The sequence below is a fragment of the Schistocerca gregaria genome, chromosome 3 (assembly GCF_023897955.1).
Source record: "Schistocerca gregaria isolate iqSchGreg1 chromosome 3, iqSchGreg1.2, whole genome shotgun sequence".
NCBI classification, from domain to species: domain Eukaryota; kingdom Metazoa; phylum Arthropoda; class Insecta; order Orthoptera; family Acrididae; genus Schistocerca; species Schistocerca gregaria.
In genome coordinates, this window is record NC_064922.1 from 169,152,031 (window position 1) to 169,177,058 (window position 25,028).

The 25,028-nt window shown below is 38.9% G+C and overlaps 1 protein-coding gene across 1 annotated transcript in view; it reads right to left on the minus strand.

The window, feature by feature from the left end:
• Positions 1-25,028, minus strand: part of LOC126354606 (translocation protein SEC62) — a 93,510-nt gene that overhangs the window by 14,727 nt on the left and 53,755 nt on the right. Inside the window, exons 5-7 of the mRNA XM_050004361.1 lie at positions 22,508-22,695; positions 7,684-7,870; positions 6,786-6,925 (exon numbers count right to left, since the gene is read on the minus strand). Of these exons, the coding sequence (XP_049860318.1) occupies positions 6,786-6,925; positions 7,684-7,870; positions 22,508-22,695 (515 nt within the window). The remainder of the gene's footprint in view (positions 1-6,785; positions 6,926-7,683; positions 7,871-22,507; positions 22,696-25,028) is intronic.

Genomic DNA, 25,028 nt, shown 5'->3' on the forward strand with positions numbered 1-25,028 from the left:
AAGTACTTGCAAAAAGAATGTCATCAGCATGTTATGCCCTTAGAGTCTTATTATCAGTGTGTAACAGGCAGGGTCTTTTAGTTACATACCACTCATATGTACTCTCAGTCCTTAGCTATGACATTCTTTTTTGGTGAACAAATGCACAAAATATGAACACAATTTTCAAGCTCCAGAAAAGAAGCATAAGAACAATAACCAAAAATAGTAGTTGAGCTCATTGTAACGATCTGTTCAAAACACTGGGGATTTTAACTGCTCCGTGTGAATACATTTACCAGTCAGTTATACACATCAAAAATAGCACTGGTAACTACTGCACAAACAGCTCTGTCCATGAACATGGAACAAGAGCTAAACTCACTGAAAAGTAAAAGCTCTTACGGAATTGATGGCATTTCCAGCAAAGTACTTAAAGCTTGTTCCCCACAGATAAGTAGGATTCTCAGCCACGTATGTAATAGCTCTTTGGAGCAGGGTGTTTTCCCTGATAGACTGAAATATGCCATTGTAAAACCATTGCATAAAAAGGGGGATACGTCGGATGTCAACAACTACCGCCCAATCTCTCTTCTGACAGCTCTATCAAAATTTTTTGAGAAAGTAATGTATTCAAGAGTAGCCTCCCATATTTGTAAAAATAAAGTACTAACAAAATGTCAGTTTGGTTTTCAGAAAGGCTTTTCAACAGAAAATGCTATATATGCTTTCACTGATCAAATATTAAATGCTCTGAATAACCGGACATCACCCATTGGTATTTTTTGTGATCTCTCAAAGGCCTTTGATTGTGTAAATCATGGAATTCTTTTAGATAAGCTAAATCATTATGGTTTGAGTGGGGCAGTGCACAAATGGTTTAATTCATACTTAACTGGAAGAATGCAGAAAGTTGAAATAAGTGGTTCGTGTAATGTTAAAACAACAGCTGATTCCTCAAACTGGGGTGCTATCAAGCACGGGGTCCCACAGGGTTCGGTCTTAGGTCCTTTACTGTTCTTGATATACATTAATGACTTACCATTCCACAGTGATGAAGATGCAAAGTTAGTTCTTTTTGCTGATGATACAAGTATAGTAATAACATCCAAAAACCAAGAACTAAGTGATGTAATTCTAAATGATGTTTTTCACAAAATTATTAAGTGGTTCTAAGCAAACGGACTCTCTTTAAATTTTGATAAAACACAGTATATACAGTTCCGTACAGTAAATGGCACAACTCCAGTAATAAATATAGAATTTGAACAGAAGTCTGTAGCTAAGGTAGAATGTTCAAAATTTTTAGGTGTGTCCATTGATGAGAGGTTAAACTGGAAGCAACACATTGATGGTCTGCTGAAACGTCTGAGTTCAGCTACGTATGCTATTAGGGTTATTGCAAATTTTTGTGATAAGAATCTCAGTAAATTAGCTTACTATGCCTACTTTCATTCACTGCTTTCGTATGGCATCATATTCTGGGGTAATTCATCGTTGAGTAGAAAAGTATTCATTGCACAAAAACGTGTAATCAGAATAATTGCTGGAGCCCACCCACGGTCATCCTGCAGACATCTATTTAAGGACCTAGGGATCCTCACAGTAACCTCACAGTATATACATTCCCTTATGAAATTTGTTGATAATAATCCAACCCAATTCAAAAGTAATAGCAGTGTGCATACCTATAACACCAGGAGAAAGGATGATCTTCACTATGCAGGGTTAAATCTGACTTTGGCACAGAAAGGGGTAAATTATGCTGCCACAAAAGTCTTTGGGTACCTACCAAACAGCATCAAAAGCCTGACAGATAGCCAACTAACATTTAAAAATAAATTAAAAGAATTTCTAGATGACAACTCCTTCTACTCATTGGCTGAATTTGTGTAATGTAATTTCTTGTACAGACATCTTTTATTAACCTGACACGTTCCACATCATTACGAAGTGTCGTATTCATGATCTATGGAACAAGTATTAATCTAATCTAATCTAACTCAACTTACAGAAGGAATAAAACCATGTTCTTGCATGCTAAATTCTGCAGCAACAGCAGCAGCTACTTTATCAGATACACAAGAACACCATGCCAGATAACAGTTCTGCTGAAGGATACTAAGATGGAGAACTGAAGATCTGCAACAACACACTTGTGTCACAGTCGTGAGTCCCATGCATGTAGGCAAATACATTGGAAGCTCGGTGTGTTCACATGAATTAATGAGTCCTTAAGAAGTGTTGAATAAATGTTTCATTTTTCTACAGACACATTTATAAGTTTTTTTTCTAGTTTTGGTTGGTACCCTCTCCTGTAAGAATATGAGACATTTTTTAAACATCCTGTATAGAGGACGCCTTTAAAATGTCAAGCACCATTTCTAAATGTTTTAAACCTCTTTTCAGTGACAATAATTCTAACTAAGAGTGAGAACAAATTCAGAAACTTCCAGATAACACAATACCACATATATGCTCCAAGTGTAAATTTAATTTTGGATATGGGCTGCAACCTCCTACATCAGGGAGAGAAAATTACTCAAACTATATGAATATTTACAGAACAACAGCAAATGATAGTGTGTGATACAGAATGATCTCTGCATCCTTATGTCAAAACAGTGGGAATTTGTTTCTTTAACTGTTACTGTTGTATCACTGTGGACTATAGTTTTAATGGATGCAGTGAAGTTTTATGTATGGGATGTTGCTATTTAATACCTGTATTAATTATTGGAAGAAAGCAGAAAAATGTTCATCATAAGAATCTCATGAGTTACTTAAATACAGGATTTCATTAATTTTCAAAGCTCTGTATTTTCCAAAGTATTACAGTACGGATAAGACTGATGCAGGAATAGTACTGTGAACTCAGCAAGCATACATTCTGCACTCTACAAATGTTCTACGAGTACTCCACCAGCATATGACACGTCCAAGTTCATTCCATACTTTATTTAGCAGTAGCCTGTCAACGGTCACGACAGCAGCACTGATACTGTATGTTCTCTGAGCTGTTTCAGTGTCACTGGCAGTGGAGGTATGTAATTACACTCATTAACATACCCCAGCCCCCTCAAAGCAAGAAGTCACAATGTGTTCGGTCAGGCAACCATGGGAGTCATGGGGACAGAGCCCCATCATCTTCATCGCTACACCCACCTGGCAATGCAGAAGTTCATGGAAATCACAACACCTGCAGCATATCAAGCTGAGACGTACCTGTTACAGTTCCCTCACAGAAGAAAAATAACCCACACCGCTTTGTCTGTGGTACCATACAGGAAACATAAAACTCCTGTGTATCTCACTTATGCGCCACAACTTCATGAGGATGTTCAGCGCCCCACTCTCTCATATTGTGGCAACAAATTTTTCCAGATAAATAGAAGGTTACTTTGTTACTTAATATCAGTTTGTAGATGAAATCTTCCTCATCAAGTGTTCCCCTACCCACATTGTGATACTAAACTGAAAGCAGTGGCCACAATCTTCCAGTGTTAATTGTTGCTTAAGCAAGATGGTACAGTTTGAAATGCAACCACCATCACAAAATCTTCCACAAGTTTGCTGTGGTATTCTAAGTTCACGGCTTGGGTGGACTGTTGATTTTTTTGGATTGCATATGAAACTTTCTCTCACCCTCTCTACAGTTGCATCTGCATCTGGTACTTTTCTGTTCACAGAGACACCAGTGTTCCTCAACTATCTATATCAACACTATGTTTACATGGTCATTCTTTTCCATAATTTCTTATGAATGCATACCACATTGTTTTTTTAAGGTGCTACACACATAATGCTAACTAGTGGGCACAATGTAACCTTGATGATTTTACAATCCTATTCATACATGAACCACATTTGCACATGTAATACTTAGGAAAATACAGAACTTTGAAAAAGAATGAATCATTTATTGCCTGTATTAGTCCCAAATATTTACTGACAAATTGTGAAATTTACTAGTGTAGCTGAATCAGAAAAGCTGTGTGGAAGAAACTGTCAAGAAGATTATAATATGTGTGTCACTATGGAAGTTCATGGTTCAGTTGTCAGAAAACATGAAGGTTTGGCTTTAATTGGCTCTGAGGAAAAATATACTCTCTCACTCATAGAATATGTGAAACCAAGGGATAGGAATTAGGACTGATATTTATAATCAGAACAGAAAATTATTGATCTTATTTACAAAGACATAACCTGTAAGCAAGCAAGTTGTCTTACTCTTTCACAGTTAAAATGTGTTCAGATTAATGTCAGAACTGGAAAATAATCCTTTATGACCAAAAGCGGGCACAATGGAGATTTGACAGTCAAGATGAGTGCCAGTTCAGTAACTGCTACATACATATAAACACTGAATGGTGTAATGATTGTTCTTCCAGTACAGTAGTGGTGAATGCAACAACATATCCCTGACTACTCTACAGCGCACACAAGAACAAACTGCAATGAGGAGATATTAGAGACTGCTCTGCCCTTTCTGGTTTTCTTTGTACTTATAGAATTTGAAGGTCAGTGCCTGGACATCAAATTTTTAAAATGGTACAACACGACAGTCTTTGAAAATTAAAAGATCGTAGTTTATTAATGATTTCCTCAGTAATCTGTGATTGTAATCATAAAGCCACGGGTTCAAATCTCACTAGTAGCATACATTTACACTTTTTTACCTCTTTTAAATTCCATATTTATTGTTGTTGTTGTGGTCTTCAGTCCTGAGACTGGTTTGATGCAGCTCTCCATCCTACTCTATCCTGTGCATGCTTCTTCATCTCCCAATACCTACTGCAGCCTACATCCTTCTGAATCTGCTTAGTGTATTCATCTCTTGGTCTTCCTCTACGATTTTTACCCTCCACACTGCCCTCCAATACTAAATTGGTGATCCCTTGATGCCTCAGAACATGTCCTACCAACCGATCCCTTCTTCTGGTCAAGTTGTGCCACAAACTTCTCTTCTCCCCAATCCTATTCAATACTTCCTCATTAGTTATGTGATCTACCCATCTAATCTTCAGCATTCTTCTGTAGCACCACATTTCGAAAGCTTCTATTCTCTTCTTGTCCAAACTATTTATCATCCATGTTTCACTTCCATACATGGCTCCACTCCATACAAAAACTTTCAGAAATGACTTCCTGACACTTAAATCTATACTCGATGTTCACAAATTTCTCTTCTTCAGAAACGCTTTCCTTCCCATTGTCAGTCTACATTTTATATCCTCTCTACTTCGACCATCATCAGTTATTTTGCTCCCCAAATAGCAAAACTCCGTTACTACTTTAAGTGTCTCATTTCCTAATTTAATTCCCTCAGCATCACCCGACTTAATTCGACTACATTCCATTATCCTCGTTTTCCTTTTGTTGATGTTCATCTTATACCCTCTTTTCAAGACACTGTCCATTCCGCTCAACTGCTCTTCCAAGTCCTTTGCTGTCTCTGACAGAATTACAATGTCATTGGCGAACCTCAAAGTTTTTATTTCTTCTCCATGGATTTTAATACCTACCCCGAACTTTTCTTTTGTTTCTTTTATTGCTTGCTCAATATACATATATTTATTAACAAATGGAAATGTTAATTAGTAAATATAGGATAATATTTTTAATACAAATAATATATTTTTATTTTGAGTTGAAAATGTCACTAGTCAGAATAAATTACAATGTGGCACAAAAATGTCAAACTTAAAAAACAAAGTCAAATACTTTGTTATGTTTAGAGACAGAACAGTATTGATGTATACATTTTTTTACATTTAACAAATACGCATGCATGAATCACTACCAGTAATTAAAAATTGAAAAAAAAATTGTTTAGAAATACTGTTACACAATATCTCTTAATTACATTTCCATTTGTAAGGAAAAACAGAATTAAAAAGATAGTATGCTACTAGCAAGATCGAACCAGTGAATGTAAAATCCAATTATCCTACGCACTCAGCTATCAACAATGTGACAAAGCTATTGTGGTCATCCACTGCTACAAAAATTTGAAGAACACAGCACATAGTTTTGTCACACTGAAATATTCCCAAACTCACTAGAGCTCAATACTATTGAGGAGTGATATTATGTCACTCAATATGTCTCGTTTCCAAACCGACATCATGACATCAGACACTGCAGTGGATGAAATGTGCCTAGCTGTACTGGATTAAGACAACAACCAACATCTCTTTGTAACACTTTTCTAACGCATTACTCCAGCATAAAATGAGAAAAGAAAGATCTGCACAGTATAAGGCATATGAGTTGTCATTCACCAATCGCTTAGTTTAATTTTAGGGTGGAATGGAAAATACAGTGACACACAAACCTGCCAGGTTACATTAACCTATAAAATGGCAGGTCAGAATAGAATATGTAAACGTTAAAGATCCAAATCTTGCCTACTACACAATGCATCATAAGTAATGTGGAATGTCAAGTGGCTGGCACAATAGAAATTTATCAGAAAATAAAACTGAAACATAATATTATCACAACATTTTACTTATAAAATTTACATATGTTTTTGAAGAAAGACAACAACAAGGTTATAAAAACACGAGTAGCATGGAAGCAGTATTTCTGTTCGCCTGCTTGAAATTTACCAAGTTTCTGGGAGTTTAAGAGAGATGACAGAGGAAGAGAGGATCTATGGGAGAGGTACAGAGGAGAGGGGGTGGGGGATGGGGATGATGATGAGGATGTAGTTCCAGTTAAAACAGAGAGGAAAAGAGGAAAAAAAAAAGAGGACGGGAGGAGACTGAGGGACAGCAGGAAGACTGAAGCGGGTAACTCACCTTCCCTCATTATCTGCTTTTGTAGATTCCTCTTTCGATTCAGGATCATCATCTTGCTTCTCATCTTCATTGTCAGAGTCCTTGTCCTTCTTCTTCTTTGATTTTTTCTTCCCCTTTGATTCTCCTCCCTTATATTCATACTGGAATGTCGATAATACAACATTTACAATGTGAAATTCATCCAAGCAAATTAAAAATTAAATCTGTCTCATCAATTTCTTCAAATTTTAACATTTACAACAAGTAAGATGTATGAATTGATAAGAACATTCCACAACGATGTTTTGGAAGTAAAGTGTGACAGCCACAACACTTAAAAGGCAAATCCATCTAAGTTAAAGGCTGCTTGTGAACTATTAGTTTCATAACCCTCCTCTTCTCTGTATTGATTATTAAGAAGCAAGGATATGCTGTATAATATATCTGTAACATTAATGTTTTGTCCACCATTGTGGTACTATTATCAGTGACGGTGCGGCATCTTATCAAAACACCCACAATAACATGAAATCTTCTTCTCCTTCCTTAAAATGTTCTCATAATGACATCAATGACGTACGTACGTGTGTGTGTGTGTGTGTGTGTGTGAGGGCAGGGGGGGGGGGGGGGGGGTAAAAACTTTTTTTTAGCTCCAAAGAATTCCCTGTTGTTCAGATGACTGTTACTACCCAAACACCTCAACTACACATTGTGCAGCTACTTCCCTTCCTTCCACTGTCAACAGGTTAGTTGCCTATTGCCTATTTGATCAATTTCCTATTTTACCATAAACCTCAGGAGTTAAAAAATGTGATTGCTCTTTCTATAAAATGGCATGCAAAATTGAATTTTTAGATATTAGGTATTATAAATTATTAAAATTTCACGCAAAGTTCAGAAAAAGTACAGATAAACCCACCTGATACAAGGGCCAGAATGATGCCAGAAAACCAACATCTTCAGTTAGGTTTGGTAATAACCAAAGATGATGTTTGCCAAGAGTAAGTGCCCAGAGCAGACAAAACACAATCAGTCTCAAAACTGCCAGGGCTATGATAAAAACTAAAAATCCAGCTGCTGCAACACTAAGGTAGTAGACACCCTTCCTGCAAACATGATATAAAAATAAAGTGAGGAGATGTGAATCCAAAGGTTTGTATGTTTAAATACAATTTCAGGTGTTGTTACTGTTTGAAAAAATTCAATATTTCATGCTAGCTTTCAGTTGACAAATTTTGGAAACAATCACTTACAAATAATTTGCAATATGAAACCACAAAGTACCTTATACACAAGTTAACTTGTAATGATTACTACATTTATGCTAATTTAAACATTATAGCTTTACAGCCAAGAAACTACAAATGCCAAACAATCAAAAAAATAGAAATGGTGTGCAAAAGTGAGTTATTTTCTAATGTGTTTGGGAACTGTTACTCAAGACCAATGGCGAAGGTTCAGCAAACTGCATCTGCAGGGAGGGATGTGTAACAGCTGAAGAAAGCCTGGTTTTAAACTGATACAATATACTCAATGTTTGCAGCACAAGATGATGAAATTCAAATGTGTTTCACCAATAAACAGTCATCAGGGTATGAAGAGACAGCTGCATGTGCTCAACCAAGTCTACGAGGGAAGAAGTCAAAATGCACTACATTCCCACACTGCCATTAATATATAACATGTTGTACCCCATCTGATTTGGGTAGATTGGAGGCACAACACTAATGATATCACCCAAAGCTCTTTGTTGTTGTTGTTGTTGTCTTCAGTCCTGAGACAGGTTTGATGCAGCTCTCCATGCTAATCTATCCTGTGAAAGCTCCTACATCTCCCAGTACCTACTGCAACCTACATCCTTCTAAATCTGCATAGTATATTCATCTCTTGGTCTCCCTCTACGATTTTTACACTCCACACTGCCCTCCAATGCTAAATTTGTGATCCCTTGATGCCTCAGAACATGTCCTACCAACTGATCCCCTCTTCTAGTCAAGTTGTACCACAAACTTCTCTCCTCCCCAATCCTATTCAATACCTCCTCATTAGTTACATGATCTATCCACCTAATCTTCAACATTTTTCTGTAGCACCACATTTCGAAAGCTTCTATTCTCTTTTTGTCCAAACTATTTATTGTCCATGTTTCACTTCCATATATGGCTACACTCCATACAAATACTTTCAGAAACGACTTCCTGACAGTTAAATCTATACCCGATGTTAACAAATTTCTCTTCTTCAGAAACGCTTTCCTTGCCATTGCCAGTCTACATTTTATATCCTCTCTACTTCGACCACCATCAGTTTTATTACTTCCTAAATAGCAAAACTCCTTAACTACTTTAAGTGTCTCATTTCCTAATCTAATTCCCTCAGCATTATCAGACTTAATTTGACTACAATCCATTATTCTCGTTTTGCTTTTGTTGATGTTCATCTTATATCCTCCTTTCAAGACACTGTCCATTCCATTCAACTGCTCTTCCAAGTCCTTTGCGGTCTTGGGCAGAATTACAATATCATCGGCGAACCTCAAAGTTTTTATTTCTTCTCCATGGATTTTAATACCTACTCCAAATTTTTCTTTTGTTTCCTTTACTGCTTGCTCAATATACAGATTGAATAACATCGGGGAGAGGCTACAACCCTGTCTTACTCCCTTCCCAATCACTGCTTCCCTTTCATGCCCCTCCACTCTTATGACTGCTATCTGGTTTCTGTACAAATTGTAAATAGCCTTTCGCTCCCTGTATTTTACCCCTGCAACCTTTAGAATTTGAAAGAGAGTATTCCAGTCAACATTGTCAAAAGCTTTCTCTAAGTCTACAAATGCTAGAAACGTAGGTTTGCCTTTCCTTAATCTTCCTTCTAAGATAAGTTGTAAGGTCAGTATTGCCTCATGTGTTCCAGCATTTCTAAGGAATCCCCAAGGTTGACTTCTACCAGTTTTTCCATTCATCTATAAAGAATTTGTGTTAGTATTTTGCAGCTGTGACTTATTAAACTGATAGTTCGATAATATTCACATCTGTTAACACCTGCTTTCCTTGGGACTGGAATCACTATATTCTTCTTGTTGTCTGAGGGTAATTCGCCTGTCTCATACATCTTGCTCAACAGGTGGTAGAGAGTTGTCTCCCAAGGCTGTTAGTAGTTCTAATGGAATGTTGTCTACTCCCGGGGCCTTCTTTCGACTTAGGTCTTTCAGTGCTCTGTCAAACTCTTCATGCATTATCATATCTCCCATTTCATCTTCATCTACATCCTCTTCCATTTCCACAATATTGTCCTCAAGTACATCGCCCTTGTATAGACCCTCTATATACTCCTTCCACCTTTCTGCTTTCCCCTCTTTGCTTAGAACTGGGTTTCCATCTGAGCTCTTGATATTCATACAAGTGGTTCTCTTTTCTCCAAATGTCTCTTTAATTTTCCTGTAGGCAGTATCTATCTTATCCCTAGTGAGATAAGCTTCTACATCCTTACATTTGTCCTCTAGCCATGCCTGCTTAGCCATTTTGCACTTCCTGTCAATCTCATTTTTGAGACGTTTGTATTCCTTTTTGCCTGCTTCATTTACTGCATTTTTGTATTTTCTCCTTTCATCAATTAAATTCAATATTTCTTCTGTTACCCAACGATTTCTACTAGCCCTCGTCTTTTTACCTACTTGATCCTCTGCTGCCTTCACTACTTCATCCCTCAAAGCTACCCATTCGTCTTTCCCCCATTCCTGTCAATTGTTCCCTTATGCTTTCGCTGAAACTCTATACAACCTCTGGTTTAATCAGTTTATCCAGGTCCCATCTCCTTAAATTCCCACCTTTTTGCAATTTCTTCAGTTGTAATCTACAGTTCATAATCAATAGATTGTGGTCAGAGTCCACATCTGCCCCTGGAAATGTCCTATAATTTAAAACCTGGTTCCTAAATCTCTGTCTTACCATTATATAATCTATCTGATACCTTTTAGTATCTCCAGGATTCTTCCATGTATACAACCTTCTTTTATGATTCGTGAACAAAGTGTTAGGTATGATTAAGTTATGCTCTGTGCAAAATTCTAGCAGACAGCTTCCTCTTTCATTCCTTAGCCCCAATCCATATTCACCTACTATGTTTCCTTCTCTCCCTTTTCCTACTGTCGAATTCCAGTCACCCATGACTATTAAATTTTCGTCTCCCTTCACTACCTGAATAATTTCTTTTATCTCATCATACATTTCTTCGTCATCTGCAGAGCTAGTTGGCATATAAACTTGTACTAGTGTAGTAGGCATGGACTTCGTGTCTATCTTGGCCACTACAATACGTTCACTATGCTGTTTGTAGTAGCTTACCCGCATTCCTATTTTTTTTATTCATTATTAAACCTACTCCTGCATTACCCCTATTCGATTTTGTATTTATAATCCTGTATTCACCTGACCAGAAGTCTTGTCCCTCCTGCCACCGATCTTCACTATTTCCCACTATATATAACTTTAACCTTTCCATTCCCCGTTTTAAAGTTTCTAACCTACCTGCCCAATTATGGGATCTGACATTCCACGCTCCGATCCGTAGAATGCCAGTTTTCTTTCTCCATGTAACGTCGTCGTCCTGAGTAGTCCCCACCCGGAGATCCGAATGGGGGACTATTTTACCTCCGGAATATTTTACCCAAGAGGACGCCATCATCATTTAACCATACAGTAAAGCTGAATGTCCCCAGGAAACATTACGGCTGTAGTTTCCCCTTACTTTAAGCTGTTCGCAGTACCACAACAGCAAGGCCGTTTTGGTTAGTGTTACAAGGCCAGATCAGTCAATCATCCCGACTGTTGCTCCTGCAACTACTGAAAAGGCTGCTGCCCCTCTTCAGGAACCACACTTTTGTCTGGATTCTCAACAGATACCCCTCCGTTGTGGTTGCAACTACGGTACGGCTCTACCTGTACCGTTGAGGCACGCAAGCCTCCCCACCAACGGCAAGGTCCATGGTTCATGGGGAGAAAAGCTCTTAGTATCTACAAACAAATAATTATCAACTGACTAAAATATCATAGTTTACTGAAAATAAATGCCAAAATATCTCACTGTGAGATTTGGGATCCGAGAGTTGAGATTGCAATAACTGATGCAGTTTAAATAAAGAGTTTACACTTTTTTAAATTTCTTTTAACCATAGAATGGCAGTAGATGAAACATCGTGCAAATGTAAATAACTGTTGAGCAAATAACACTAACCAGTGGGAATTTCCATATCACAAACAAACTGGCCCTTTTCTCACTATTTGATCCACACGGTACATTAATGTCAAGAAGGGAGAATCTACTACTTATTCCCAGTACATTACATTCTTTGCAATGTTGTGCTGTGCCATCAGGCCTGACTCTTTGAGTGAAGAGGTAAATTTGTTGCACAAAAAAGTGTTATCATATGCAGCTGAAAGGACAACAGAAATTATTCACAACCTGAAAAGCAAGGTTTTTTCATCACACTCCATACTCCCATACCCCCAGGACTTATTGGCTTGTAGGTACCTCATTCTTGGCAAATTGAGTCACAGGTTTCTGATGGACTGGGGTGTGACAGAGGCAGTGACGCAAGGATACATCTGGCACCCAAGAGATATTTAGGAATGGAGTATAAAATACACTGGCTGGAAAAAGAAATGAAGCACCCAGAAGGGAAAGAGGAACGGAAATGAAACTTCATGGGTTGAGAGGATACATAGTGTTATATCAGTGATCACATTATCTAGCCAAATTCACGAAGAACTTGACAGCGTGAGCCCACTTATCAGCATAACATTGCACCCCCTCTGGCCTAGAGGCGTACAATTATTTGGTTGCAAACAGTGTTATAAAGCCATTGTATCCCCTTCTGAAGCCAGATAGCCCACATCAGTCGTAACTGGTACTTGGTAATCTGGATACTGACACTGAAACAGAGTTATCAAGCTCTCATTTGAGCTGATCCATGCATTTTCTATTGGAGGCATATATAGGGGTCTTGTTCGCCACCGGAGTACCTAAACATCATGCAGACAGTTCATATGAGACATGTGCTATGTCTCATCGAGCACTATCCTGTTGAAAAATTGTGTCACAATACTGAGGCATGAGGGGTACCATTGGAGAGTGCAGGATGTCTGTGAGGTACAGTTGTGCTGTCAGGAGTTAACTTAATCACTACCACTTGTAACTTTAAGTCATACCCAATGGCTCTCCACACTATTATGTCAAAGAGTAACACTGCTGTGTCTCTCCAAACTATTTGAAGGGCAGAAAGGACCTCTTCCCAGGTGACCACCATACTCACCGATAGTGGTCATCCGGGATAGCGCAGAACCACGATTCACTGCTGAACACAATGTGATGCCATTCATCAGCAGTTCATGTTTCTCGGTCATGGTACCACTCCAAATGCCACAATACAGAAATCCTCCGTTGTGGTGGTGATACGAGTTCAACAAGAACCGTGATGATGAGTACACCTGTCCTCATGTGTCTGTTACATATGAATGCCCCAAAGTTCTACATATTACACAATTCGAGCAGCCGGCCAAGAGGAGATCCACAATGAGGCCCCTTTCAAACTGTTCAGATGGCACAGTCTTACACGAGTAAGAGGCATCTCCGTGCCCTTCACAGCGATCACTTTACATCTGTCACCATCCCTGCCCATTATATACGCTAGTAGGCATGTTAACAACACTAAATATGAACATCACTAATGCACTCTGGTGGCCATTTTACCTGTTGTAGATAATTGCAACTCTTAATAGTTTGCATTTCTTTCCTGTCTTCCTTAGACAAGCCTTTTGCAGATCTTAGAAATTTCATATCTGATGCTTCTAGTTGCTGTAAATCTTTATGTCTCAGTGTCCAATTTTCTGCTCCATATAACACAGTAGCAATTGCCATGACTATATAAAATTTCAGTTGTCACTCTGTCTTTGTTTTATCCTTAAGTGTTGTTCTTATAGTGACACATATACACTGTTAAGTATGATTTTCTTCTGTGGATCCATATCTTGATCATATGATATTTCACATCCTAAATACTTTGAATGGTCTACCTGTTCTATTAGTTTATTACTGAAGATGTTCATACCGAGTGGTTTTAGTTTTATTTACTGATGTAGTCAGATCACACTTACCTCGTTTAATTTCTGTACTCCCATTTATAATTTATCTTTGCAGTCTTGTATGATAACTTGATCATCCACAAATACCATTGTGTTAATATATTTATTCCTCCCAATGTTATGGTAGAATTAGGAATCCAACCAATAACCTAAAAGGCAATACATTACAAAGAAAAATGGAGAGAACATGTACTTCACAGGTCAGCACAAAGACTTCCTAAACTAGCAATGCATTACAAACCATGGGCCAAGAGAAGTGAGGGAAAACTGAGAATATGATATGAGACTACAACAGGTGCTAGGCCTAACCCTAGAACGGCAGAAGGAAAAGAAGCAGAATAGTTTACATCCCCACCCCCAATGGTGTTTATGTGTATGAAGTTACAGTTGGAACTGACCAACTCACACAAATACCTTGGTGTAACACTTTGTAGGGATATGAAATAGAATGATAACATAGGTTCAGCTGTGGGCAATGAAGGTGGTACACTTCAGTTTACTGATAGAATCTGGGGGAAGTACAATCAATTTAAAAAGGAGATTGCTTACAAATCACTTGTGTGACCCATTCTGGAATATTGCTTAAATGTGTGGAGCCCATACCATATTGAATGTATACAGAGAAGGGGAAGTATGAATGCTCACAAGTTGGTTTGACCTGTGGGAGAGTGACCTGCTACCCTACCGAAAACCTCTTTCCTCATTACCTTAGCCAGCTTCATCCTAACCCACAACTTCTCCACTTTTGAAGGCCAGACATACCAACAATTAAAGGGAACAGCCAAGGGTGCCAGGATGGCCCCCTCGTATGCCAACCTATTTATGGGTCACTTAGAGGAAGCCTTCTTGGTTACCCAAGCCTACCAACCCAAAGTTTGGTACAGATTTATTGATGACATCTTCATGATCTGGACTCACAGTGAAGAACAACTCCAGAATTTCCTCTCCAACCTCAACTCCTTTGGTTCCATCAGATTCACCTGGTCCTATTCCAAATCCCATGCCACTTTCCTTGACGTTGACCTCCATCTGTCCAATGGCCAGCTTCACACGTCCGTCCACATCAAACCCATCAACAAGTAACAGTGCATCCATTATGACAGCAGCAACGCATTCCATATCAAACGGTCCGTTCCGTACAGCTTAGGTCTTCGTGGCAAACGAATCTGCTCGTCCTGAATCCCTTAATCATTACACCATAACCTGAAAACAGCTTTCACATCCTGTAACTACCCTCCCGACCTGGTACAGAAGCAAATAACCACAGCCACTTCCTCATCCCCTCAAACCCAGAACCTCCCACAGAAGAACCCCATGCCCCACTTTCTGGGACTGGATCAGACTCTAAATGTGGCTCTCCAGCAGGGATACGACTTCCTCAAATCCTGCCCTGAAATGAGATCCATCCTTCATGAAATCCTCCCCACTCCACCAATCTTCCCCACTCCTATCCTTGTAATCGTCGCCGGTGTAAAACCTGTCCCATGCACCTTCCCACCACCACCTACTCCAGTCCTGTAACCCGGAAGGTGTACATGATCAAAGGCAGAGCCACATGTGAAAGCACCCATGTGATTTACCAACTGACATGCCTGCACTTGAAGCCTTCTTTGTGGGAATGACCAGCAACAAACTGTCCATTCACATGAACGGACACAGGCAGACAGTGTTTGTTGGTAATGAGGATCAACTTGTGTCTAAACATTCCTTGGTGCACAGCCAGCACATCTCGGCACAGTGTTACACTGTCCGTGTTATCTGGTTACTTCCAACTGACACCAACCTATCAGAACTCCGGAGATGGGAACTTGCCCTTCAATATATTCTCTCTTCCCGTTACCCACCATGCCTCAATCTCCGCTAATTTCAAGTTGCTGCCCCTCGCAAGTCACCTCTCATTCAACAACATCTTTGCCTCTGTACTTTCGCTTCAACTGACATCTCTGCCCAACCTCTTTGCATTTACATGTGTCTGCCTGTGTCTGTATGTGTGCAGATGGCTGTGTGTGTGTGTGTGTGTGTGTGTGTGTGTGTGTGTGTGTGTGTGTGTGTGTGTGTGTGTACCTGTCCGTTTTTCCCCCTAAGGTAAGTCTTTCCACACCGTGCGTGCATGTGTATACCTGTCCGTTTTTTCCCCCTAAGGTACGTCTTTCCGCTCCCGGGATTGGAATGACTCCTTACCCTCTCCCTTAAAACCCACATCCTTTCGTCTTTCCCCTCCTTCCCTCTTTCCTGATGAAGGAACCGTTGGTTGCGTAAACTTGAATTATACATAAAAAAAATAGAGGGAAACATTCCACGTGGGAAAAATATATCTAAAAACAAAGAAGACGTAACTTACCAAACGAAAGTGTTGGTATGTTGATAGATACACAAACACACACACAAAATTCAAGCTTTTGCAACCCACAGTTGCTTCATCAGGAAAGAGGGAAGGATATATATATTCACTTATGAAATTTGTTATTAACAGTCCGAATGAATTCAAAAGTAATAGCAGTGTACATGGCTACAACACTAGGAGAGAAGTTGATCTTCACTACTCAGGGTTAAATCTAACTTTGGCTCAGAAGGGGGTAAGTTATGCTGCCACAAAAGTCTTTGGTCACTTACCTAATAGCATCAAAAGTCTGACAGATAGCCATATAGCATTTAAAAGGAAATTAAAAGGATTTCTGAATGGCGACTGCTTCTACTCATTAGATGAGTTTTTGGATATTGCAATATTTGGGTAATATTTTGCGTAATGTAGTATCTTGTATAGACAGCTTTTATTAACCTGACACGTTCCACATCATTATGAAGTGTCGTATTCATGATCTATGGAACAAGTACAAATCAAATCAACAGTAAGGTCCATGGTTCATGGGGGCGGGGGAGACAACAGTGTTAATCAAATTAAATCGGTTCCAGAGATATTTTCGAGTTTCTGATATCTAGGATGTATGTATGCAGATCGAAGCAAAATATGAAAATTGGTACCAAGGCTGGTCTCCTGCCCGCTAGGGAGGTATGAAAACCACTACGCCACCCTGGCACAGTGGTTTTGCACATCTGCATAGACTATCCTTGCATGCCTCCCTCAACAATTCAGATTCCCATTCACAACTCAATCCAGTTGGTATTCCGCCTAAACTCAAACAGCATTGCAGAAGTTCTCCAACTGTATTGAAATAGTACCTCAGCATTAAGCGACGCGCTACTCCCGCACAGTTAGAGCACCTCTGCACTGCTGTTCAAGTTTAGGGGGCATGTGAAATGGGTTGAGGTGTGAATGAGAATTTGGACTGAGGAGAGGGTCTGTGAAGTTGTGCAAAGCCACTGAGCCAGGTGGCACCATGGTTAGCTCACCTGCCTAGTGAGTAGGAGGCCCAGGTTTGAATCTTGGTCTTGGTATAAATTTTCATTTGTCGCTTCAATCTGCATATATCACTTCAGTCTGCATATATACATCATAGATGTTTGAGAGTTGAAAATGTCTCTGGAACCATATCGTTTCATTTGGTTAAAGCACTTATGCCTGGGTTTCAGACAGGATCCCCTCTGTAATTTAATGTTGAGACGCTATTTTAATACAGTGGGAGAGGCTCTGCAATGCTGTTTGAGTTTAGGGGGAATACCAAGTATGAACAGGAATTTGGACAGAGCCAGAAGGTGCGTTAGGGTAGTCCATGCAGTTGCAAAGCCACTGTGCCAGGGCGGCGTAGTGGTTACCGCATTCGCCCAGGTTCAAATCACGGCCTTGGAAAAAAAATTTCACTAGTGACTTCAATCTGCATATATACATTGCACTGTTAAGCAAGTCTTTCTTTGATTTTTGACAGATTTTTTTCTTTATCAGATTATTTAGGCTTCAAAGCTAATTTCCAAATAAATATTTAATTTCCAAATGCTATTTTTCATCACTAACCAAACTAAACAGATGTTACATCACATTTCCATGCGATACTTGCAGCCAACACAAACAACTACTAGGAATCGGATGTTTCTCAATCTTGCAACAGACATAAGAGTGGGAGGAAATAAAACTATTCAACATTTATACAGTAAAATCGCCTGTGAAACTTGGTCACAAATACCACCAACAATTAAAATTTCAGAATTAGAGAAAATTTAATGGTAGAAAAAGACAAACAATAAATCAGATATACAAGAACAAACAACTAAACCAGAAGGTAAGAACACTCAAAATTGCCCATTCAAGAAAAACTGCAGCTACAGTAAAATTAAATTGGTCACTTTAAATTTGATGTTTATACCACCATAAGGGTGCAACAGCAGAAACATAAAATCAAAGTTACATCTCAAGAGGCCAGATTATAGTCCAGAGGAAAATAAACAGTGAACAACCAGAAGCTATAGTGGCATATGAATGAAACTTTATTCGCATGTTGTAAAGCTTGTAGAAGATACATGGCCATAAACAAAGAATCTTCCATCTCTGGAATAATTTTCTTAAGGAATAATTTAAATATCAGTATTCATGTGTTCTTCCTATTCTTTTAGAAGCAGACAACCGTCCAGCAATATTATATACAGATTAATATAAATGCATCAATTATCATCTTGCGGCCAGTGTTGCAGTTTTTTTTACAAATGGTCATGAGCAGCTGCAAGTACTTCGGACTTGATCATATGTTTTCCCATTAGGCATAACCAGCAGAGAAAGCTCAGCTGATCAAGTTGGCCAGGAGAGTTGATAAACATGTTGAATGGGGTGTTATGTGAGAAGTGTGCACAAAGGCACTGGCCTACTGGAAAAATATATTTCCACGACTGTACGAATAGCACCAGAATGATATGAATGATGTTCTCTACATACATTCCACCATTTCAGTGTTCACTCAACAAACTCTAGGAATGAAGTCATTGTATGTTATGGCTCTCCACATTTGGGGTGTAGGGAGCTTTGGGTTCCTCATTTGTGTCCTGTATCATCTGCTGTAGCAGTTGTCCCTCTCCAGGTTGAACCCGAAATCACAAATAATCATCGCTGTGTCAATATCTGCAGTCATCACTAAACACTTTGGGTTACTCATTCTACTAGTTGTGTTTTTCACTATATCACCAGAGGTAGGATGCACAATGTAAGGTGCAGGAGTTAGGTTGGGAAGCCCAAACGACAGGATACACACATTATAGTGCAAAATAGCCCATGAATCTGGGAAAAGCTGTACGTCAAACATACAAAAAATGCCCCATCCTGGAAAATCATACTGTTTACAAGCAGACATGAACAATTAAATCTGTCCCATTAACACATTGACTGCCAACTAAGAATAATCTCACACCTGATGACCTGGCCGCTGGAGCCCACTACGAGTTAACTCAGAGGAAACGAGTTTAGCATAAAGTCAGATATGAAAATATTCATAGCAAATACATGTGAATTACAGGTCCTGGGGATCAAGGACTGGTATAGGAATTCATCTGGACATGGCGGAATAGAATTTTTATTTTCACACTTGGAATAAACTAACAGAAAAGTGCATACACAGGTTTGTACAAATATTTTAACTTTAGAGGTAAATTTGCACTTTCTGTCAGTAATGGTAATGAAGATGAAGTTGTGTTTTCTTTTTAACTGATGACATAACGTGAAGCATTCTTCCCCACAAATAGTTGGCTTTTCTTCACAAATATGATAAAATGGATCATGGCCCCTGGTGTTTCTTTTGTTGTGTGCACACTCTGCACTGCTTTGTTGGCCACACCTTTTTTTTTGGTGGCAGGTATTACCTCTAAATAATGAAAGCTCCATCTGTCCTCATTTTCTTCTGGGTGTCTGGCTGATTATAAAACAGATGGGCATTGTGCACATAAAATTCCTTTACATTCAGAGCAAGCTTTTTTTGCCATCTAACAGTCTTTTGCAATGCTGAATAATATGACAGCATTTGATCTATCTGATCAACATCTGACATGCCACTGTTGTACTCTCCGACTATGCTTGGTTTCAGGGCAACTTCGCAACTTTGATTGCGAACTTCCACCATTTTGTTCATTGGTGCACATTAGAAATGGTCAGAAATTCTCTTTTGTACTCCCACTTGTAAACAAAAAGATTGTCATTTCTTTTCCACACCATCTGACCTATCTTCAGTTTCATAGCAACTAATGATTTTGGGCTTTCCCTTCTGTTGTTATGTAATGTTGCACACACACAAGTAAATAGGTTTTGTAAGTCGACAACAGTTTTGTAAGTGACACAGAATTATAGAAATTGTACATATGAAGCACAAAGCTTTTGTCCAAGAAAGCTTCCATCAGGTGTAAAACAAATTCAGATGCATGACCTGTCTCTCCTGTGACTTGTCACAGTAGATTCTTATTTTGAGATCCACATCGTCAAATTCACAGAGTTCATAAAGTTTTACACCGTACTTGTGTTTCTTGTTCTTGATATACTGCCTGAAAAACAGACAGTTGACCACAAAACCACAAATTCATCAATGCAGAGATTCTTGTCTGGAACACAATTAATGCTCATGATTCTACTGATATGGTCCACAACTGGTCTAATTTTGTAGAGTCGGTCACTGGATGAGTTGTCTGAGTAGTATAGATATCTCAATAACAGCTGAAATCTGTTTCCACTCTTAACAGTTCTCCAGATTGTGACACTGTAAAAAGAATTTGTGCTCCAGTAATGTTCTATCGATGGTAAACAACAAGTACCATATACAGCAACAGCCCAAGAAATACTTTCATTCTGACTACACCTGTATCCCTCCATCTTGAGAGTCTGGTTGTCCCACATTTTCCTGCTTCCTGGCTCACATATAAATTTATTTGTTCCCATAATGACATTAGTATCTTTTCGGAAAAAAACAACAACAAATGGATTGATGCCAACATTTTTAAGTCTATTTTCAATTGCCCATCCTCGCAGAACACAAATACTGGTGGATCTAGAGGAATGTCACTCCACTCATCACTGTTATTTGTAGTGGGTGCTATCGCACCAACCTGCTCGTTTCCTTCATTGCATTCATTGTTGTCTGCATCTGTATCATCACTTGAATGCTCATATGAAGGTTGTTTGTAGAGACTTCCACTGTCCGAGAATTCATCCATAAACTCGTCCCATTCCAATTTGTTCATACCAGCTAGCTGTTCAAGTTTTACATCATTCAGTATCCTCTTATTACTAATTATTTCATGAGGATACTTGAACATAGATCACAATAAACATCAGTGAACAATCTACAACTAAGACTGAACAACTGCTGATGCAGGTACAACAAATACATGGATTGTATTGTCAAACATGCTTCAAAATACGCAAGTTGGTGACTGGTTGTTGACAACATAGTTGCTGTCTGAGCTGAACTTTCTACTCTGCAGACGAACTATGAAACAACTCGCAAGTTCAGTTTTCCTACAAAGGAAAAAATTGTTTTACGTTTCGATAATACAGATGGACTACAAATGAGATGACAAGTCAAACGGTACGAACCGCTTGACATGGCTTCTGGGAGCAGTTTGCTTGTTAAATTTGGGATTGCCCATACATTAGGCCTCAACAGACAAAGACCAATTGTCCTCGGAGGAGGGGGGGGGGGGGGGCAGGGGGGAAATACCAAAGATCTGGATAGGCTAAGAATAGCCAAAGGATTAAATTGTATCTTTTGAGGAACTAAAGCAGTACTTCACTTTACTGACAAGCACGACTGAACCACAAACAAAAATAAAACTTATCAATTATGTCACAAGAAGAAATGACAACAGTTATAAGAAATTCTTTTTTAAGCATGTTTCTGATGATACATTAAAAAAATTTCATCATACATATCAGATCAGTGTCTCCCGGTTATTATGACATTACAGCTCAAATGATGCAAGTCATTCTTGACCAACTGTTAGCGAGAATAAAATATACCTTCAATTACTACTTGATCAGAATCATTTTTCCCGCAACCTAGAAACTCGGCCTTATCAATCCACTACCAAAGAAGAACACCGTCACTTTGACTAGCAGCCCATTTGTATCCTTCTGGTGCTGCCGAAGGACTCTAGTATATAGTCCATGACCAGTTTAATGACTACTTACTTAAAAATAACCTTTTCAATGAACATCAATACATAACTGATGAAAAAGACTACTGCATGGTGGCCATAATGTTAACCCAGTATGACGATAAAAAACTGACAATTCTTTCAGTAAATGAAATACAGTGTTGTGGGCTCATTATTTTCATGCACGCTAGATAGACAGTACTCTGTGAACATTATGCTACTTTGATTCATTGCTTTGTCTGTATCAGTGCAGTGAACCATGCAAATATGCTATTTCTACATCATGTTGTCAGTGGTGATCATTCTTCATTTTCCAACTGAGTATTGCAAAAGATTAAATTGTATGAAAGTTTTAAAGTTACTAGTAAATTTAATCAATAAAATGTTTAGGCACCATATTTTCAACGTTTCATTGATTGTTATGACAACTAAATTCAATCACCATATATCAAAAATGGCTATGTGCTACATAACTAAACATTCATAAAAGTAAGAAAATTTGTTAGCTGTGTCCCGTTAGAAATTAAATAGTTTTCTGCTTCTCAGCAAATTTCAAATTAAGTCTTTTAATGAAAAATTGTGTACCTTACAGATGGTGGCCACAAAGGAAATAAGCAGATAGCAATAGCACCAAGCACTAGCAATGTGCCAAAAAACCAGTAATACACTGGAATCGGGTCATAGATCCAAACATATGCATCCAATCCATCAACAAAGAGCTGGTCTAAGTGCATTTCAAGACGGATCTTTCTCTTCTTTTTTTCTTTGTCCTCCTAGAAGAGAGGTAATATCAATGAAGTAGCTTAATAATTCATAACAAATTTGCAATTTCCACCTAGAAATATGGTACAATCTTTGATTCTGAACAAATATCTCCTGCAAAAACTATATCTGGTTGTAAATGTTCCACAAATGCAATACTAACCCCAAAAACTTCAGGAAAATACCACAAAGGTGTGCAAACGAAACAATAATATGAAAAGTCTACCCCAATAGTGAATAAATATACTCTGTTTACTTGCTCACCCAGATCACAGGATTTTATGAGACCAACAGAAGCATTTCGAGCGAAGGAAAGTTGCTACTCACCATATAGCAGAGATGCTGAGCCGCAATAGGCACAATTAAAAGATTCACACAAACATATCTTTCGGCCATTAAGGCCTTTGTCAGCAGTAGACACACACACACGCACGCATACACACACTCACGCAAGCTCAAGTAGCACACACATCTGCAGTCTCAGAAAGCTGAAACTACACTGCGAGCAGCAGCACCAGTACCTAATGAGAGTGGCGACTGGTTGGGGGCAAGGAGGAGGCCAGGGCGGGGAGGGGGAGGGATAGTACGGTGGGAGTGGCGGGCAGTTAAAGTGTTACAGTTTAGATGGAGAGTAGGGGAGAAGGTGCAGAGGGGGGAGGGGGTAAGCAGCAGAAAGGAGAGAAATAAAAATAAAAGAAATTAAAAGACTGGGTGTGGCAGTGAAATGACGGGAGTGTAATGCTGGAATGGGAACAGGGAGAGGGCTGGATGAGTGAGGACAGTGACTAACGAAGGTTGGGGCCAGGAGGGTTACGGGAGCGTAGGATGTGTTGCAGGGAAAGTTCTCACCTCCGCAATTCAGAAAAGCTGGCATTGGTGGCTAGGATGGGAAGGATCCATATGGCACAGTCTGTGAAGCAGTCATTGAGATGAGGCGTATCATGTTTGTCAGCATATTCAGCTACGGGTGGTCCACTTGTTTTTTGGCCACAGTTTGCTGGTGGCTGTTCATATGGTCAGACAGCTTGTTGATTGTCATGCCTACATAGAATGCAGCACAGTTGTTGCAGCTTAGCTTGTAGATCACATGACTGGTTTCACAGGTAGCCCTGCCTTTGATGTGATAGGTAATGTTAGTGACCGGACAGGAGTAGGTGGTGATAGGAGGATGTACCTAGATAGGATAGGATAGAACTAGATAGGATAGACATATATGCAAGACCTGTCCCATACATCCTCGTCTGAGTGGGGCACGATAACGTGTGGTATTCCTCAAGGCTCCGTTTTTGGCCCACTGCTATTCCTCATCTTCATTAATGATCTTCCTCTTTGTTCTGAGACAAACAGCAAATTTACCCTGTTTGCTGATGATACCACAATTCTAATTGACGATTTGATAAATCACAATCTTGAACAAACTAAAAATACTGTTTTAAATGACATCTTAAATTGGTTCTCCTCAAATAGCCTCTCATTCAATGCAAATAAAACTCATTATATGAGGTTCCATACATCACAAAGTAATCACGATGAAATTAATATAAAATTTAGAGATCAAGCAATATAGAAAGTTGAAGATACAAAATTCCTGGGTGCTTATATCGACAGCAAATGTAATTGGTCAGTTCACATTCTTCATCTATGTAAAAAACTTAGCTCGGCGACATTGGCATTACGGGTAATTTCTTCAGTGACTGAAGTTGACGCCATTATGGTTGCCTACTTCCACTCATTGATGTCATATGCTATCATATTCTGGGGGAACCAACCACTTTCAAAAAAAGTTTTCACCGTCTAAAAAAAAAGCAATCAGAACAATGTGTGGGGTCCATCAAAGACACTCTTGCAGGCACTTGTTTCGAAAAATAAGCATCCTAACAACTGCCTCACAGTATATTTTTTCCTTGCTAACCTTTGTGTGCAAAAAATTATTCTATCTACCAAGACAACAGTAAATTCCATGGCTATAACACTGGAAACAAAAACAACCTACATGTCAAAATGAAATGTCTCACTCTGGTACAAAAAGGAGTTTACTACTCCAGCATTAAGCTGTTCAATGAGCTCCCACTACATATTAGATGTGTTCATCCAGAACTGCCAAAATTTAAACAAGTTCTCGAAGATAACCTAACAGAGAAATCTTTTATACTGTGGATGAATATTTCGAAGAAAATGTATACCATCACTAAACTTATTGTGTCTAGAATTAGTTCAACTGATTTTATTGAACATTTGAGCATTATCACATTTTTTGGAACAACAGATTGGCTGCATCTGTATTTACTCTTGTAGGCCTAATATCTGATTTAACTTTATATTCTTATTTATAACCTTTATTTGA